This window comes from Eretmochelys imbricata, chromosome 6, assembly GCF_965152235.1.
Source record: "Eretmochelys imbricata isolate rEreImb1 chromosome 6, rEreImb1.hap1, whole genome shotgun sequence".
Classification (NCBI taxonomy): Eukaryota; Metazoa; Chordata; order Testudines; family Cheloniidae; genus Eretmochelys; species Eretmochelys imbricata.
This window is the reverse complement of record NC_135577.1, coordinates 32,295,722-32,316,657: the sequence shown is the minus strand read 5'-3', so window position 1 is coordinate 32,316,657 and position 20,936 is coordinate 32,295,722. Positions and strand designations below refer to the sequence as shown.

Sequence of the window (20,936 nt, the reverse complement as noted above, 5' to 3'; positions counted from 1 at the left end):
GGGAACCACAAGTATGAGTCAGGTGAACCTGTTGAGGTCAGAACTGCCGACTCAAACAGCATCTCTCTGTCCTGATTAATGTTACTGTGACGTTACACCCCATATTCTTCATAGAAATATGGTTATGATATGAATATGGCCGAAGATATATTTTATGCAAGATGGGTCTTGTAAGGTATCATTGGAAAGGTTATGATTTACTGAATGTGATTATCCAATTTGAATTCATGTATAATTTCTGTATCTAAAGTTAGAAATATTGACTATGTAACAATTACAAATGGGTGTGTACTTGGGGGAATGCTCACCAGACAGTAAGCAATCATCCTGGATAAGCCATTAAGGAGAACCCTAGAACTGTGCAGATACTAATCTCTCTCCTTCCAGAGAAGTGTCCTGGGACATACCTGTCACCTGGTATTAAACACCATGTTGGACTTCTAGTAATTTCCCACTAAAAGGCGGGGGAGGTCAAGACTGGGAAACAAAAGATTCCCGCCCTATGTAAATCTTATTTAAGGCTGGGGAGTAGGTTGATCTGGACTCTCTCTTCACTGCCTTCCCAACCAAGAAGAAAGACTGCTAAAAGTACCTGAAGAGACAAAGGAACTAAGCTGAGGGAAAGGCAAGGGCTGAGTTCAGACTGAGACAGAGGAGTCTAGTCTGTAAAGAGAAATAACTGGAAATCTAAGCTACAGAAACTCTGCATCCTGCCTTAAGTCAACATTTAGGGTGAGAAATTACATTTTGCAATGTGTTTCTTTAGTGAATCAAGTTTAGTTTTGCGTGTTTTGTTTTATTTGCTTAGTAATCTGCTTTGTTTTGTTTGCTATCTCTTATAATCACTTAAAATTTACCTTTAATAGTTAATAGACTTATTTCTTGTTTATAACAACCCAGTTTGTGCAATTTATAACTGTGTGTAGGGGGAGAAGTTGTGCATATCTCTCTTCACATTGAGGGAGAGGGCAAATTTTTATGAGCTTGGGATGTGCAGATCTTTCTGTATAGTGCAAGACAATATTATCCTGGGTGTACTTTCCAGAGGGATGCCACGCTGGGCAAATTCCTCGCTGAACCTTCCCATAGAGAAGTGTTTGCAGCCTCTGTGTGATTCTACAGCCGGTGCTCCCTATGTACGTACGTACGTACGTGTGTGTGTGTGTGTGTGTGTGTGTGCATGCAGCTAGGGAGCCTGATTCAGCAAAACAGGGAGAGGGAGCTCAGGCTAGAGGAGCAGGAGGGCTGAGTGAAATCCCAGTGCATCACGTGGCATCCCAGAAGGGGGGTCCAACCCATCACAGTTGCCATGGATTGTGAGGATTTTACTCCTGTCTGGATAAATGTTAAAATGTAAAACAATAGGTTCTGTGGCTTTCTAAGAAGACTTTTTGGGCAGTGGTGCTAAAAGTTAAAGACAGAAATACAGCCTGTTGAAGAGAAGAGGATTGAATTTTGGCTCATAAGCTTATAAGTGGGGATTTTTTTCTGCACTTCTTCCAAAGATATGAGAAAAATAAAGATAGACTCATAGATATTAAGGTCAGAAGGGACCATTATGATCATCTAGTCTGACCTCCTGCACAATGCAGGCCACAGAATCTCACCCACCCACTCCTGCAATAAACTTCTCACCTATGTCTGAGCTATTGAACTCCTCAAATCGTGGTTTAAAGACTTCGAGGTGCAGAGAATCCTCCAGCAAGTGACCCGTGCTCTACGCTGCAGAGGAAGACGAAAAACCCCCAGGGCCTCTGCCAATCTGCCCTGGAGGAAAATTCCTTCCCGACCTCAAATATGGCGATCAGCTGAACCCTGAGCATGTGGGCAAGATTCACCAGCCAGATACCCAGGAAAGAATTCTCTGTAGTAACTCAGATCCCATCCCATCACAGGCCATTGGGCCTATTTACCATGAATAGTTAAAGATCAATTAATTGCCAGAATCATGTTATCCCATCATACCATCTCCTCCATAAACTTATCGAGTTTAATCTTGAAGCCAGATAGGTCTTTTGCCCCAACTGCTTCCCTTGGAAGGCTATTCCAGAGCTTCACTCCTCTGATGTTTAGAAACCTTTGTCTAATTTCAAGTCTAAACTTCCCGATGGCCAGTTTATATCCATTTCTTCTTGTGTCCACATTGGTACTGAGCTTAAATAATTCCTCTCCCTCTCCGGTATTTATCCCTCTGATATATTTATACAGACCAATCATATCTCCCCTCAACCTTCTTTTGGTTAGGCTAAACAAGCCAAGCTCCTTGAGGCTCCTTTCATAACACAGGTTTTCCATTCCTCGGGTCATCCTAGTAGCCCTTCTCTGTACCTGTTCCAGTTTGAATTCATCCTTCTTAAACATGGGAGACCAGAACTGCACACAGTATTCCAGGTGAGGTCTCACCAGTGCCTTGTCTAACGGTACTAACACCTCCTTATCACTACTGGAAATACCTCGCCTGATGCATCCCAAGACTGCATTAGCTTTTTTCACGGCCATATCACATTGGCGGCTCATAGTCATCTCCAATACTCCAAGGTCCTTCTCCTCCTCTATTACTTCTAATTGATGCATCCCTAGCTTATAACTAAAATTCTTGTTATTAATCCCTAAATGCATGACCATACACTTCTCACTATTAAATTTCATCCTATTACTATTACTCCAGTTTACAAGGTCATCCAAATACATAGCTTCTCTTTCTTAAAAGCTGTATTTCTTCTTTGTAATGATAACATCCACTGGTGGAGAGAACAACATTAGATGTAGCATCATGGAGCCTCTCCTCTTCTAACAATCCCCTTAATCTGTGCAAATGCAGTGGTACACATGCAAAACCAAGATAACGATTTTAAAAGAAAATATGCATTTAATCAATTACATTTACTGGCGACTTAATCAGTGTTTTTTCTGTCACAAGGCCATGCACTGACTATGATACTTCCTCTATAGTTTGAGGGTCGTTAATAGATCTTAACAGAATCCTATTATAGAACTGTGGAAACTAGAAGAGGAAAAGGCCTGTTAGGTCAGCAGTCTGCAGCATTACTCTGGTGTAAAAATAGGAGATTCATAGCATTATGTCAGTTTTGAGCTAGGCAAATTAATCACCCTTTGCAAATCATAGAATAATTCCATGCTAAATCAAATAATGTTCTCCCAAATAATTGCAGTGCTCTTTGTTCAGTATTTTAAACGTTGTTATTTTCTTAATAGAGATCTCTATATAAAGAGGTGTAGGGGCAAATTCTACCCTCAGTTACCTCTATGCAGTTGAAATAAGTATGGTAACCCAGTGTTAACAAGGGCAGAATTTGGCCCATACAATGTCTTTTTCTCTCTCTCTCTCCCTTCACTGTGTGATTAGTAACTTTGAAACTGGTTAAACTGACTAGATTCAGTTACTCCAACCTAAAAGAAAAAACACAGCTATCCCCCCTTGATTCTTTTCATTGGAAGTAACTGGTGTTTATTATCTTTTTGTGTTGCACAGAATCTTGTGAGACAAATAAATTCATCAGATAATATATATATCACCGAATCATCTACCAGTGGTTTATTCAGCCTTACCCAAGAGGGTGCTCAATTGTGCCGCATCATAGCTAAGGTAAGGTGCACACAAATTCATTCAATGTAGAGTTAACTGGCTTTTTTTTTTTTTATAGTTGAAGTGGTCCAGAGGTTTCCCAAGTGTTGGGGGTGCAATGCTGGGGAAGCTACTTCCTGTTCAGAGAGGAATCCAGTAGTAAATCTAGAACTGGATTAATTACCATGTATTATGGGAATGGTTGGTTTAGAGTTACTAATTGGACATTTATGATAAACATACTATACAGGTTGTAATATGAAATTCTATAGTGCAGCAGGCTGGAACTTTTTATTTCAGCTAATCCAGTTTAATGAAAAAATAAATTTTTACTTTAAGAAACCATGTTTTTCTTTTTTTAATTTAAAAATATCAAAAGAGACGGACATACAGGGGAGTGGCAGCTGGGTAGAGGATGGCACAGATGCTGTTGCATTGCAGGTGTCATGGAACATGTGACCCTATCTCAGTACTGACATTTTAAGTGTAATTGTGGTGTTCGTAATGTAGCTATTTATGTAGAGGTTGAATTTTTCATGAGGCGCTAATTCAATATTTTCCCCCTTAAATTTCCATCTGTGCGGCTAGAAGAGCTGAATGGTAATGGTGGAATTCTAAACCCTCCTGAAATAGGCCATGATTCAGTCTGAACACAAATAGAACACAGCATGTTTGTTAAGGGGATAATTACATCACATCACTGTATTATGATGACAACCCAGAAGAACCGGCCTTACTGGAACCCAGCCTTGTTATTGGTGCATGAATTGGATAGAGAGGGCTGGCTGCTTTCCTGTATGGCTAACCTTTTGTCGTCTATTCTCTAGGGATAGGCTTTTGATGAGTTACGGGTTGTTATGGGCTTCTTAATAGTGTACGCTCCCATCCTCACCACCCCAAACACTGTGTACTAGGCATCAGAGTGACCTCTGTAATTTCTAACCTACTGTCCACTGGAATTTTATGCTTCAGTGAAAACTACCCTTATTTTACTCCAGAACAGCGTTTTGAAAATTCACTTTGTGCCATTCAAAAATCATATGTCATATACAACCCCAGTCTGTACACAACATCTATTGATATCAGCGGGAATTCTGCCATGAATTGAAGGATATCTGAGAATAAAGGAGTCTGTTGTTCCCTTGATATTCAGGCCTAGCACCTATTAATATTTATGAAACTTACATGGACATGGACAAGAGGAGAATGGACCATTCACGTTTCTAGTTTCCTTACCATTTCTAAATCTGCAACTAGCTGTGGATATCTTAAATTTATTATGTGTTTTGCTTAGCTATTTAATTCCACAAGCCATTACAAGAATAAATTCAGGCATTTTTGTAGTAAATTATCTTTTGCCCATTGACAACACTTAAATTTCAATTGGATCAAGACATTATTTCTTATCAGATATAAAAGGAGCATCATGTTCTTTTGAGACATATTGATTGATAAAACTCTGAATTTCTGGATGGATGTATGAATTTAACTGACACTCTGTAGGAATTTAACTGATCATCATTTTCAACAGGAAAGGGCAGTAGACGCATGAAGAATTCATTTTTATCTGTCAGTCATTTTAGCAGCTTTTAGAAACATTTAGCATCAATAAAGAGTAGGCTTAAAACGTTTTGTTTATGTTTTTAAAACTGAAGATGCATTGTAAGGTATAGGCAGTTGAACTCTACTTGAAGTCCCAAAAGGAGTTTCAAGGAAGAGTGCTAGTTTATGACTAGAGTGAAGACAGTATGCTGTCAAAAGAACTAAAAACCTGTATTTATAAATTTGTTTTCAAATCTAAAAGAAAATAATAACCCCAGGAGAAGATATGTCTTTTAAGAGACTCATGGTCGAATAAATAATACATGAACACCAAAAGAGTTTGTGTGACTTCAAATTAAAGTAAAAACAACAATTACTAGTTTAGTCTATCAATGAAAGTGGAGGCTTGCCCATTGTATGTTGGTATCCTATGCTATTTGTATAATTTAATTGATGCCAATTTCTCTAACATACATTTTCAGGATCTGTATAAATATTGGCAAACCATGAACAAGTAACATAGGGTTTGATCCAAAGCCCACTGATGTCAATGAAAATACTTCCAGTAGGTTGGGCACTAATAGAGTTTACAAAAAAACAGTTTTATTTTGTTAGCCTCATTGCAGTTCATTTTCCCTTACAACCTAGTATAATATACTTATCTTGTACCACTTAATAAACTTTCTTTAAATCCTCAAGTTAAACATTTAACTCAATAGCTCTGCAAAATACCAAGAAGAACAAGTGTGCTACTATATTTATATGATTATTGAGCAGCATCTTTACTTTAAAATGTAATGGAGAGTAGTATCCCCCCTGCTCTGCTCCTGGAAATTGGCAAAGATGCATCTGCATAGAGCCCAGTGGAGGGAGGAAAACAACCCATTTTATGCAGAACGGCTTTTTCGTACAAAGAGGATTCTATTGGCATGTAATAATACTAACACTTAACTCTCATATAGCACTTTTCATCAGCAAATCTCAAAGTGATTCACAATTGTTAATGTATTTATCCTCGCAACACAGCACTGTGAGGAAGGGAAGTATTGTTATCCCCATTTTTACAGATAGAGAACTAAGGGCTTGTCTTCACTTACAGAGGATCAACACTGCGGTGATTTAGTGGATCTAGTGAAGACCCGCTAAATCGACTGCTGATCGCTCTCCTATCGACTCTGGTACTCCACTGTAATGAGAAGCATAAGGTAAGTTGACGGGAGAGTTTCTCCCGTCGACCCAGTGCAGTGTAGACACCGCAATAAGTCGACCCAAGGTATGTCGACTCCAGCTACATTATTTAAGTAGCCGGAGTTGTATAATTTAGGTCAACTTAGGCCCATAGTGTAGACCTGCCCTAAGTTAAGGCACAGAAAGGCTAAATAACCTACCCAAAGACACAGGAAGTCTGAGATAGATTTTGAGGGTGCAAGGATCCTTACATCTACTCTAAATGAGCAGCCAAGTATTCTCTCAATGTGAGGGAATCCCCAGCTGATAAAAGCCAGCATAGCAAATGACATGATCTTCTCTTTCACTTCCTGAGGCAGGAATTGTACTGGGAGTGGGAGAAGATGTTTCACGGGCTGAAGCACACTGTGCTCTATAGATTGTTACTATTATAATGGCCTCTCAGGAGATTTATAAGCTGGCGCAAGTGCCTCTTTAGGCCTCTAGCCAGTCCCGGGATTATGGAGCAGAAAGGTGGCTTAAAACCACCTTTGCCTTCTGTCTCCTTGTTAATGAGACCTTTAAGGTTTTCTACGGTGCTTCTGGAAATTCTGCTGTCATTTAGCTGCCTCAGTTCAGTCTGCTATAACTAGAGATTGTTTCTCTAATGAACGTTGCAGAGCGTATTAGAACTGAAGTGATTACCTGCAGCTATCAATATTGGTTATACAAGGGATAAGAGGGCAAAGTATGTCACAGCTTTATAGAGGAAAATCTGCACACTCTAAAATGCAGCCATTTGGCTGGGTTTCAAATGCAACCCAACATCTGTATATGTTACTGTGATGTATTCAATTAATTACTCAGTCCAATACTTGTCCATCCTTTAAGGAAGCAGAACCATTAGTATGGCCTGATCTAAAAATCCATAGTTGAAATGTTGCCAAGTTTGTTTTGGTAACCTATCAAATTATTTAGAGCTCTCCTGTAGACAGCATTAATTGCATATTTGGTTTGGGTTTAATGTTATCAAAATAAACATTTGTTTAAAAAGTCCAGTCTTATCTCTACAATTGTGAAAAGAAATGCGAACAAGATGATGCAGGTGCATTTAGTATAATGTTACAAACATGTACATTGTGGGCTGATGTGGTGTGACTCAGCAGTTACTTCCACTAGTGCAAAATGGCTGTAAAATGATGATCTTCAGTTTTGGTAGCATTTGACACCCAATTTGCACTGGTGTAAAAGACTACACAAGGTGCAGGGCAGTAGTGAATCGGTCCCTGTGTATGTTCACTTTAAAAAAAAAGGTGTCATGAATGTCCCCTAATATATAGTAAATACGAATACCATATACATTTTTAAACCGCCACATGCACATAAATACGTGCACATGTATAAAAAGGGCTAAAGTGCCATGTAAGAAAATAAAATGCTAGTTTACCAAAAGGTAAGATAGATCTATAGTGAAAATAATATTTCTCACATAGTTGTTTGTGTTTTTAAATGGATTCACTTTGGCTTTATTTGCAACCCTTTGTGTGCTATTTACTACTATAAATACTCATGGAAAAACGATTTTTAATCTTTTGTGTTTGAATACTCTCAGAAAGCAAGCCATGGACATGACTGAATATTTCAAATAGTGAAGAAAGTAGAGAAAATCTCAGTGTGTTTGCATAAATGCTGTGACTAGAAAAGTAAGCAAAACTGGTCAAATAGTTTTTCACTGATCTCTATTTCCAATGGTAAGATGATGATGATCTTGAACCTGCTCAGGTGGACAGAAGGGGAGATGTGTGTGAGAGAGAGAGAGAGAGTCTTTCCTCCACTCCTTATTATTTTTTTTGCCTTTCTGCAGAGGCAAACCACAGACCAAGTACTTTCACTTCCTGAATGCAAGGACAGTACAAGTTTGTTACTGACACTAGAATGAGACTTAGCACATGGTTCCACATTGGCCAGCAGAACTTTACTAGTGAAGGTCAGAGGAGAACATGTATCATCCTGTAGAAAGGTGGCAGAGCTCCCATTCTAGTTTCTAATCCCCAGAGCTCTAAGAGACATTCTGAGGCAGCCAGAATGCTTCCTGGGACTCCCACTGATTCCCTCTAACAAAGGCCCAAGACTATACAGACTCCATATAAAAAAGAATCTCCATCTACCACTGAAGTGAAGGCACACTGGGGAGTGAAATGCCACAACTGTTTAACAGCACACTGCAACAACACACTAACCACAGGGGAGCTGAAGGCAGGTAGAGTGTTATTACCATGGCCAGAATGTTAGGTTGAGTGCTATGGAATCTTTAATTTCATGAAGGTCAGGGCCTCCGCAAGCAATTACAGCAGCCCCTTACATGATGCTCACCCTTGGTTCAAAGAATATTGACTCAGAGGGAAACCACCTAATGTTATCACCACTGCCTACAGTACCCTGGGCTTTTTTTTTTTTTTTGGAGGGGTGGGGGGAGTCTCTCATTAAAGTACTTTTCATGGACAAGCCACCTTGGGTAATGACAAGAATATAACCTGTAGCAGTGTGGCTAGGCCACATTGGTAGCCTCAGTGAACGTAGACACACAAAGATGCATCTTCATCTGTGCTTGGGAAGGAGTGTTAGACATTCTGATGGGTCTGATTTTTCAGATGTTCTCAGCACCCCCATTTCCCCTTGACTTAACTGGAATTGTGTGAGAGCAGCATTTCTGAAAGCCAGTCTCTAAACTGTTGAACTGTGAGGGAGATTTTATAAGGGTGAATAACTGATCCATGTGCTGTTCACTTTGCTAAGAGCAGAGTTTTTCTATGAAACACAAACAGCTTTATGCTGTAATTACAAATACACCTAAATAATAAATATTAATTCTAGCAAACAAATGACTTTTGCTAAAACCAAATATCCCTACAAAATGCATGCATGAATCCAGCCTGTACAGTGTTGTCATGCTGACTCATCTGGAGTCTAATCTTGCCCCCAGTAAAGTTTAATGGCAAATGTCCTATTAACATCAATGGGTGCAGTTTTAGGACAGAGCTGCCAACATGGTTCAGGCTAGATGTGGATCAAGTCCCTAACTCCATGTTGTCACTCAAAGCATACAAGATGTTGATATTAAAGGTAAACAATACACATTGCAACAGATTATCCCTGTCTTGTGTTGGTAGGCAGGATGTAGAGAGTACAAAGAATATTTCCCTGCACAGTTCCAATGGGAAGGCTAGAACTTTTTAAAATTGAAACAAGACTTTCCTTTTGTCTGTCTGTTTGTCTGTTCTTTGGGAGAGGCAGACAGGGAGCAGTTATGCTGTGAGAAGCTTGGGCCAGGTATGAAAAATCCTCGGTGCCGTACCTAGAAACGACTCATTTGAAACCCCAGACATGTAAGTAAATCAGGGAATGTCTAGAAAGATGCGATTAGGTTTATTCCTTTTATTTCTTTATGGCTTGTGGATTCCTTTGTGTTAACCTCAGGTGCTTTAGTTTTGCTTGTAACCTTTAAGCTGGACCTCAAAAGAGCTATTCTTGATTCTTGATCCTTGTAGTTGGGGTTTTTTTTAAATCTAGCAAAAGCCTGAGTTCCCAGATGTATTTTCTTCTTTTTTTTAATTAATAAAATTTACCTTTTTTTTACGAAAAGAATTGGATTTTTGTGACATAAAAGGTTTGTGCACATGTTTAATTAGCTGGTGGCAACAGCTGATTCCTTTTTTTTTCTTTCTCAGCTCTTCCCTGGACGGCGGGTGAAAGGCTTTAGGAAAGGAAGGAATTTCCAAGTGCGCCTTCCTGGGTTCTCAAAGGGGTTTTGCCCTTAGGGGGTAGCAGCATCTGCCAATCCAAGGTCAGAGAAAAGCTGTAACCTTGGGAGTTTAATACAAGCCTGGAGTGGCAAGTATTAATTTTTAGAGTCCTTGCAGGCTTCCACCTTCTGCACTCAAAGTGCCAGAATGGGGATTCAGCCTTGACACCACACCTCTGTGGGGGTCTGCTCTGGCCCTCTCCACCAGCTTCTCTGCTGGCTGCTTGCCACGCCTCTCCACCAGTTGCCCTGCTAGCCACTTGACATGCCTCTCCACCAGCTACCCGCTCATCAAGATGTCTTCAGGGCTCCCACACACACTTAACACAGCTCTTGGTGAGTTCAGCTCTCAGTGATTTCAGCTGCTAGTGGGAGAACCTCACTGCTGGTTTACCATGGGCAGTCTCTTGCAATAGAGACGCTGTCCCAAAGTAGGTCTAATACTTAGACCTAGGTGTCAGTGATTTCAGCAGCATGTAACAAGACTCTCAATAGAGTCTAAATTAGCTTTTTTATTATACCATGGAAAGAGGAAGGATCAAATAGTGTCTGGGACTCTTAAACAGGGCCCACACCACCAGGTACACATACCTGTCTCCACCATCTCACAACTCATTGGTCTTTGGAACCCAGTCTAGCGCATGCTGTTCAGCTGAGGGTCAGTCCCTCCATTGGGGTATGCCAGGTACAGTTCTGCTGCCCTCGGTTCACATAAGAAGGGTAGCAACCCTTTATTAAGCCTGCCCCAATAATAAGGAGACTGGGGATCCAACACCAGCCACAAGTGATCATTTGGGCAAGCAGTCCCATCATGCTGAGCACCAAGGCAGGGTGGGTGTGTCCATGCAAACGAGATCGGCTTCTGAAGTCTTTTCCCACACCTCACCACTAGATATCAGGGGAGAACTCATCCAGACTCTGCTTACAAGTGCAATCTGAATGACTGGTAGAAACTGGCAACAACATGAGAGGCTTAATTTGTCCTAAATTGGTATTTGAGCTCCACTCTGTGGTGTCCATAAAACAATGTTAAAATGCCTTATTTGAGCAAACATGGAACTGTCAAATGGGTCAGAAGCATCCTTTCAAATGGCTTCTTTACCATTGTGCGACCCCAGGGTTGAGTCTGAGGAAAAAGTGGTTTGTCTAAGGTCAGAAGGTTCTTTACCCACTCACTTATGGCTAATATTTATATGGCAGTAGCACAATTCGTGCCAAATATGTTCCAAACAGTGAAGTAGAAACATTCCCTTTCTCAAAGAACCTTTAGATGTTGCCAACTTAATGTTTCTTCTTTGAAAAAAATGTGGATAGTGGATGCATCACCCAGTTGTATCATTATTTCTCCCATGCACTACAACTTATTGGGCCTGATTCTCTGTCATCCTGCATCTTGTTTAGTCACTTACACCAGTGCACAGTGAGCACACACCAGATCAGAATAACAGTATTTTTATGTCCCTTTTGTATTCACTGTGCAGTGGCATAAGTGACTTTTTGAGGTGCAGGGCAAAAGGAACCTGGAAATGAGTCCACGATTTCCTTCAGTAGCAAGGTGAAAATTGATGTATTTTTTTGTGAAATCTCAGCACTACACACACACACACAAACCCCTCAGATATTGATGTTTCACGTTAGCCCTATTTCAAGCCACTATTCACTGGTGAAAGCTAGTGTGGGGGGGAGGGATAGTAATTTATAATAAACAAACAAACACACAAAATTGTTCATGCAGCTTTTAGACTCATTTTCCCTGAGCATCAGAATCTACTATCTCCATCTCATGTCTGTGCCCTCTTCCCCCACCTCCATCTCTCCCCCATTTCAGGTTTCACAGATTATCTAAGAACTAGGGCATTAAAACCATGGTAAGGTTGTATGGCTAGTTGCATGAGGTTGATTTGTTTGATTCTTGGTGGAGTTTTTGTTCTTTTTTTTCAATATGTTACTTTGCTAAAGTTTAAAAGATTCTGAAATAAAAAAAACCCAAACTGAAAACCTATCTGGCCTGTTATTCCTGTTGAAGGCACATTATATTAATTAGAAACAAATAGTTTCAGTTTTTTGTGAAACCTAGAGTGTTCATGCCATTATGTCAGATTCTAAAACTGTGTGGTGGGAAAGAGTTATTCTTTTGACCCAGCCTGGCAGAAGATCAGTTGGGTCACTTTAGTGCTTACTCAGCAGTATTAAAAGTAGCATCTCTAAAGCAAATGAGAGACAGGGAGGGAGAAAGGAAGTCTTGTAAGGGGAAACCCTAGGAACAGATAAACTAGTTTTGTGTGTGGTGGTGTTATTCTGAATAAAGAAAAAGCCCAGGATTTGGCTGTAAGTTTTGGACAATAATCCATTTTGTGTGTATGTGTGTACATGTACATGCCATGGTGACAATGGGATGGAGACCCTACTAATGTGTATATACTTTTAAAAGCAAACAGAATTAAAGCAAGGGCCTGGCATAAGTTACTGGCTGTATCATTGTCTGGCCATTGCAGGGCTATTTTCACAAAATACTTCTCTTTATTACAGTATGTCTATTATATTTTTGTTCCCTTGGACCTTCCATGTCAAGACTCATTAATCATGGAATGATCATTAAAAATCAGTCATTAGGCTTTGAGATCATAGGGAGACCTCAACAACCTGAGTTATAAATCTTACCCATGGAGTCTAGCACTTGTGGAAAATTGGTTTATGTGAAACAGATTGTTTCTAAATTAATTCTGCTTCATGACAGCTAAAAGAACAAACAAAAGCCAATAACAAATAAATAGTACACAAATAAAGGAAAAATACCACTCAAGAAACAGAGTTGCTGTAAGTGAATCTAATTACCAGATGAACAATTAAGGGGTAATACTAATGGCTTGTGATTTAATACTGCGCTAATAGTCTCCTTACAAGAGAGAAATGCTAAGGGTGAAGCTGCCAGTACTGGGCTTGATATTCTAATTCAAGCCCCTTAATTATGCCCCTGAGTGCTCAGTCCCTACAGTACTCAGAGGAACTGAAGGCAATATAAGATGCTATTCTGATTGCCGGAACATTTTGGTACATTTAGTTTGGCTCAGGTTTCAAGCAAGAATTTGGGTGGGAAAGGGGAAAGTGGGCTTAGATATGTCAGAAGCTCTTGGAAACAGGCACAGCTCTGTGAGCTCAACTTCCTTGTTGTCTCTGAATTAGTTCACACATCTCTAATTATTACGTATTTTAATCTCCATCAGGCTAAATCCTTCTATAATCAGTATTAAAGGTGCAGATACCTGTTCTTGCAAGATGCTGAGTGACTCCTGGGAAGTGCTGAGAGTCTTCAGCTCCCCTTGAAGTCAGGAGCAACTGAGAGCTTTTGGGTTTGGTGTTTGTTTATCTCAAACTTCAGTACAGAAGCAGAAATCTCCCTTTTTGGCTTTTCTAGATTCATTACTTATGATCAACACTTTACATCTCTTCAATCTCAATACAGCCCATAGCTATGAAACAAATAGATAGTATATCCTGCTGAGCAAGTTGTCGATAACTCACGTTCTGCCCATGTTAGACAAAAGCAGGATGGCTGTTATCACACAGAAAGCTTGTAATAAATGTGCCACCATTGTTTGGGAATTAGTCGTGTCATCCATTCTAAACGTTCACTTATTAAGACTGAAGTACAGAAATACAGATCTTCAATAAAGAGCAATGTTCAGTGTGTCCTCTTTGTATCTGACAAACTGCAAGGACTTTAGAATCTGAAATAATCAAATGCCTGATTGCACTGGGGTTAGAAAAAGTGCAGTGCACTAACTCTACTGTATCTTTTTCATTGGTGTGTTTTGAGCTTAATTAATTAATATTTGAAAAGCATGTTTATATCCTTTGATGGAAGAAAGGTATGATTGAAACATAAAGTAATTTTGTTAGTATATTGCCTTCATTAATTTTAGAGATTCAGTAATGAGCTATGTGGTAGGTTTTGTGCTTCTGCTGTGTATATGCTTTATATACGTTGTCATGATGATTGTAGGAGCAAATTCTGCTCTCAAATACATGCATACTACTTCCATTGATATCAGTGGAAATTACACATGCATAGCCAAAGGCACGGTATAAAATTTCTACCTTGATTTATTCAGAGCTCATCTTTCAAAATTCTGATGTTTTTTCAAGTAGTGTCACTTTGTTAGATTTAACATACTCTAAACAAACTCTTCTACTGTTTGTATTGTTTTCATATATAGAGCCTGCAAAATCGTACAGTATTTTATTTTCATTCCAGAAATCAATGTTTGATTCATATTCATGCCATAACCCCCATGTCAATAAAGTTCTGTGTGTCACAGTGTTTCTAGGCATCACAAGTGGTAAAAGAAGACAAAAATGAAAACAAAGAAAAAACCACACCAAAAAGACAGTTCTGTGAAATTGAAAAATATCTTAATACGTGGACCTTTCAGGTGTATTTAGGAAGATGCCTGAGGATTTCTACCTTTACTGAATGTCCTCTGGTTCATGTTTGATTATTTTTAATTAGTTCCTGGAATCTCCAAGTGCTTTAGGCTAAGCTCTTTCATCTATTGTCAACAAAAGAGAGAACACATTTCAAATGCTTCCATCTTGATTATATCTTTGCTTTTACATAATTGAAGGCAATATGTAGTATAAGCACTGCCTTAACATTTGAAACAAATTAGTAAAAATAGGATAAAAACATGGAAAGTGAGTGTGTGTCTGGATTTTTAAAATTTATATTTACATTTATTCCTCTTTATTAATGATGTCGTTCATTATGTCAACTATACACAGAAAAATGGAGAAACTCAGTCAAATTCTAAAGTGTTCAGAGTGAATGCATCTCCCACTGAAGTCAATTGGAGTTGTAGGTGCTCAGATTGTCTCAGGATTTGTCTCCAATTGAAGATTTTTAAAGGGTAGGATTTAATAATACTTCTGACTAATTTTTAGGAATCAGTGAATGGATCAGCGTTTATCTCTTGAATTTGCAACGTTATTCAGAGTCATATGGGATGTGACTCTTACTTGTTTTATGATCGCACTTACAGACCCCAACCAAGAGCTGTACAAAACGTAGTCAGAAACACTCAACCTTATCATGTAAATAGACAAGACAGACAGAGTAGGAGAAAGGAGGTGTTAGTTTCCCATCAGCAAAATGGAGATACTAAGTCACAGAGGGAGTGAGTGACTTGACCCAGGTCACACAAGCAAGTGTGTAACAGGACTGGGAAGTGAGCCTAGTTTCTCAAGTCCCAGTGCATGTAATCACAAGGTCAACCTTTTTCTCTTAAGCTTTTCTGTAGCAGCTCTCATTAGTCTCTATTTTAACAGAATGTCAGTATTTGATATTGTCATTAATATCCTTTTGGGATAGTTTCACCCCCTGTGTGTGTGTGTGTAGCCACTTAGTGAGGAATGGACCAAGAGACTTGGGGAGAAGACTGACTGCACCAGAGCACCATCGTATGTCTGAGAGATGATTATATACATGATTATGTTAGGGATGGGAAAACTTGTTTAGGCAAAGTAAGATCTAGCTTTGCCCAATGCCCAACCGGAACCCAGATCTTTGTTCGGGTTTACATAATTTCATCAGGTCTTCCCCAGATCCAATCACTCCTCAAGTGCAATCTTCCTTATGGATTCTGCTCCCCCTCACTTCTCTAACAGCTATCACCATTCCTAACTTTTTTTTTTTTTGCCTTTTTACTACTGCTCACACCCTTGCATGTGTTTAGATATTATGCAAGGATGTCTGTCTCCTTGCTGGACTTAATACTCTAGGTCTTCTCAGTCATTTGGGCCTCAGAATGAACAGCTTGCCTCTCATGTGAAATCCCAGAATTTGAAAGGTGGTGTTTACATTAATAGTAGTCCTTTGGAATAGTAATGAAAAGTGCCATAATGTTATCTTTTTATAAAGGCAAAATTGGATATGTTTTAAGGATGATCACTTGTATGGATACACACATACATAAATCTCTAATGCATCCCTGTAACATTTTGGCAACATATGAGGCCAATGGTGTGTGTGTGTGTGTATGAGTGAGAGTGAGAGAGAGAGAAAGAGAGAGAGAGAGAGAGAGAGACTCAGAAATTTGGAAGATTGTAAAGTATTTGCAGTGGGTTTCTTATTTTTCCCCTAAAACCAATATTTACTGGCAGAACCTCTTCTTTCCCCAGCTAAATTTTTCAAGCTAATATTGCTACCACCCCAAGACTGGAAATTCTAATGATAATTCTGTGTATAATTTTCACTTGTATGACAAGTTTAATTAAAATGGTGTTTGTAAATGGTAAAAGTCAATAGTTTAAGCACACCTCCGCTGAGGCTACATTACTCTTTCATCTCCTAATTTATAAGCACTAATCAATTTGACTCCTCTGTGCAATCTTAACACCTTTTTTGTTGTTGTGGCAGTAGTTAATTTGGAGAAATTACTGAAAAAACATTTATTATCCCTGATCTTTCAAAAAGAACAATGAAGTGCAAAGTCGTCATTAGTGTTGTTGATCTGTGTTTGCTTTCCTCTTACAGGAAGGAGGTGTTGTTGCTCTCTTTAAGATCTGCCGCCAGGATTGTTTCAGGTGCCTTTATCCCCAGACTCTCAGAACACTGGCATCTATATGCTGTGTGGAGGAAGGGATTCACCAGCTGGAAAAGGTATTGTTACTTCAATGCTCCTTACAGTGATTGTTCAACAAGAACAGTGGAGTCCAATCATTAATCTCATCTAGTAATTGGTAACTTGGGAATGTGTTTGGATTCAGTTCAGGCCTGTGTTTGATACCCTGCTTGGTGATGAGCTCAATTTTCCCACACTGAGCACATCTTCAATGTTTACACTATTAGTTTCAGCAATAACATTATCCCATTCAATTGTCTGTACAAATGATCTGTCTAAATAGGGATAATTTCCATAAGGCAAGTAGATGCATTGATGGCTGTGTCAAGAAATTATTGAAGTAATTACCTCTGAACTTGCTAAAGTCTTTGTTTAGAAATCTCCATATTCCAAATAACCCAAACCCTTGAAATGTGGAGAGCTTTAAACATGTTTAAGCCCTTTTTTCTGACATCCCTGCAAAGCACCTCTGTAGTAATGAGGTGACATATAAGGGGTATAATTGTATTAGTATAGAAACAAATATAATAGCTGAATGTTAGGAAGAGGCACCAATAAGCAATAAGTCATGTCATAAGACCATTTTAACACTGATAGCTGACATGAAAACATTATCCCGCAAAATTATTTGGACTGCTTATACTTTAATCCACCATCACCCACAAAAGTACACTTCTATATTTAGGAAAATGAGCACTTCTACCAGTCACTAAATCATGATCTCATCCTTTGTGTTTCATAAAACACTCATCTTCTACAGTTGAATAATGTGCCTCTTCAAGTTAATGATAAATGATTTCACTGCTACTTTACATTGACATGTCTTGTAATTTACTGCCCAGAACTCAAGCAAAGTATGACAGCACATCTGCAGCAAAAATTAAATCTGTAAGCCTAGGTTTAATGAAGATGATAACTTCTCACATTTTTGTTGAAATAAGTGTTAGTTCAGACTAACAAAGGAAGAAGTCTCAAGAGTTCACCCATTACATTTGTAATAATCGTGGCAACAAAACTGCTAGAGGGGAAACAACCTGTTAGATCTAGTCTAGGCCATTCCCTGGCAAAGTCAGGATGTAGTCCCTTGATATAGGACATACCAAATATTAAGATGACATTGCAGAAGTCCAAGAAGAAGCAGTTGTCCTTGTGCTTATATGTCTATGGGCTGATTGTAATGGGGAGAGGAGGTGGGAAGGACAAGTTTGGACAAAATCAACTCTCTGCTGGGGTTTGACTATTTTTAACTGAGATCTTTACCATTGGATTCACCAGCTCATTTGTCAATTGGGCCTTCACTCCCTAAATCTGCACCTTCTCAGGATCTGTGCCTTGTCCATTAAGGGCCAGAGTTGAAATGTTTCGTTTCCTCCGTCTGGCTAAACGGAATTAAGGTTCGTGACAAGAACATTCAATTGTTAGTGATGTAATGTGTGGCAGAGGCAGCTGTTTTTTTTGTTTTTTTGTTTTTTTCCCTGAGGAGAAAGAAGCGAGGTGTAGCTGGAAAAGGGAGAAGCTAAAGAAAAGTAAGACAACTAAACAAATGTTTAATGGAGACTAAAGGGGATAGATCTACAATAATGATTATTTAGGCGGATATGATTTAATGAGGAAACAGAAGAGTTAATTCATGCTGATAGTGGAAAAATAGGACTGCTACGAGGAGAGCATACTTGGGTGATAGTGAATTTGAGTCATATTTAAGGGAGCTTAGGAAATTGGAAACGAAAAAGAAAACGACAGACCCCTATACCAGAGGTTCTCAACGTTTTTCTTTCTTTTTGAGACCCTCCCCAAAGATGCTATAAAAATTCCACGGCCCACCTGTGCCACAATAACTGGTTTTATGCATATAAAAGCTAGGGCCAGAGTTAAGGGGTAGCAATCTGGGAAATTGTCCAGGGCCCTATACCACAGGGGCACTGTTAAGCTAAGTTGCTCAGGCTTCTGCTTCAGCCCCAGGTGGCGGGGCTGAGGGCCTCAGGCTTCAACTCCATGCAGTGGGACTCTGGCTTTCTGCCCTGGGCCCCAGCAAGTCTAACACTGATCCTGCTTGGCAGCCTGCCTGAAACCTGCTTGCGGCCCCGCAAGGTGCCCCAGATCCCTGGTTGAGAACCACTACTCTATACTAACCTTAAAACAGCCATCTATCACTCTATCAGCTAGAATTTTGTGGCTGTTGAGGATGTGTATATGTTTATGGATTTAGTAAACTGTTCCTGTAGGGAGGAATGTTTCACACATCAGAAAGAAGAGGGAGAAATTCAAAACAAAGTAATATTGAACTGAAAAATGGAAACACTTCGTTTCAATTTTCAAAAAAAAAAAAAAAATTTCCAGCTAAAACAGTTCAGTGAAATGGACAGGATTTTTGCAAAGCATTTTGGTGTTGCCAAATTTGCATTTTTTCTGTGGAAAAAATGTTTTGGCTGAAAAAAGTTGCCCAGCTCTAGTTGGGATTTAACTTGCTGTTCTGTGCATCATCATCATCAGACCATAGGAAGGAGGCCATTTAACACCAGAAGGAGAGCATTAGAACTTCAGCCCACTTTGATACTGTACTTTTAATGCAGAAAATTAATTAAAACTGAAGATGTATTGTATCCAAAACAATTTGGATTGGATAATTCAAGACAAAATAACATTATTTGACAATTAGGCTTCAAACCCATTAATGCTTGTAAAGAACCACCTAATGGAATATTTAGTGGGGAGCTGAGCTAACAGGGAATGGTATACTCATGGAAACAATTATAGGGCTTAGTAACTGGAGACGTTAGAAATATTTTCTTTTATTTCTCCAATTTCATGCAATCTCACAAATTCAGTGGTAGAATAAGCGTGTCTGGGCTGATGTAAATGCTATTAAAGTAGGGAAACCACCAAGACAGTGTGGTGGTGTTTACAGAAACAATGGGAGTACACTTTAGTCTGATGTTTTTCATGGATTTTAAAATATTTGAACACTCAAGTAGCATAATTACATTATAAAGAAATTCTAACATGAATGAAGCTATAATGAGGACATAGAACAGGTACTCTATGGGAGATGGGGACGAAGGTTAAACTAACCTTGGTCAATGTTCTGTATGGAGAACTGTTTGTGGATACAGCCTTACCTCTTCTGATATGTATTTGACGCAGATGTCTAATGACAAACCCCTAGGAAGCGGGAGGAGAGTTTTGGACAAGACCATACTGTACATGTGATATGTGGGGAACAGTATGAATACTGGGATCACTCATAGTGTCCTTTTAAAATTCAGAGGACAATGATGTGCTTTCTTCAGCTAGGTTCCTCCATAAGGAGGATTATCTAAGGGAAAGAATGGTGCAGAATTATAATGTTTGGTCTGTGCAAATGCATGCAAAAATGTGTGATGTTTAGTTTCCTTCCTTTTCACAATTCAAAGTTTGCTTTATACAAAGTGTAGTTAAAATGGGCGTTTTCACAATGAAGATGTGAAAAAAATGTGTTTCTACATGTTTTCATTGTGAAGCCATCTTGCTTGGACAATGAGCCTCGTTTCATTTAAGATATTCATATAACACGGAGGATTCTTTGCCTAAATGGGCTATTTAACTTCATAATGAAACACTTGAGCCCTGATCTTGCAATGGCTTCCACTCATGCAGCCCCCTGCGCTACATTAATGTCAAAGGGATTCTGTGTCTGCATAGCTTGTTTATAAGGATCGGGGTCTAAGGCATGATTCTTTTGTACTTGTACATTTTTGCAGTAAAAATGCAACACTTACATCAAGACTCAATTGTGTGATCCTTAGTCAAAACTCCCATTGGAGGAAAAGATCTGCAGGATCAGGCCACAAATGGCTAATTATTGCAATATAATATAATTAATACCTATCCTGTGTGAAGCATTAAATAATGCATTTAAAGGCTGCAACTCTCCATGGATCTAGAACTGAGGCAACTGCAACAAAAACAAATGATCTTCAAAATATTCATTCAAACAGCTGCCCAAATATTAACATTGACCAGTACATATTTGTTTTAAATATTTAAAACGGCCCATGGAGCCAAACACCTGGAATCTATTCATTAAAATGGAAGTGATTCCAGAAAGAGGCTGATGACAACACTTGCTACTTTGATAAAACATTTGCACAAGGTGGGGTGTACGTACAAAGCTTTTTAATATTGTACATTATGTACAATTGCCCATTTATGAGCTGTAAATTGCTATGAGTCCCACAGT

General features: G+C 39.1%; 1 protein-coding gene across 1 annotated transcript in view; it reads left to right on the top strand.

Annotated features, from left to right (window-relative positions):
* The window catches only part of INSC (INSC spindle orientation adaptor protein), a 140,021-nt gene that overhangs the window by 51,228 nt on the left and 67,857 nt on the right, over positions 1–20,936 (top strand). Inside the window, exons 6-7 of the mRNA XM_077820066.1 lie at positions 3,494–3,607; positions 16,630–16,755. Coding sequence (XP_077676192.1) covers positions 3,494–3,607; positions 16,630–16,755 — 240 coding nt within the window. The remainder of the gene's footprint in view (positions 1–3,493; positions 3,608–16,629; positions 16,756–20,936) is intronic.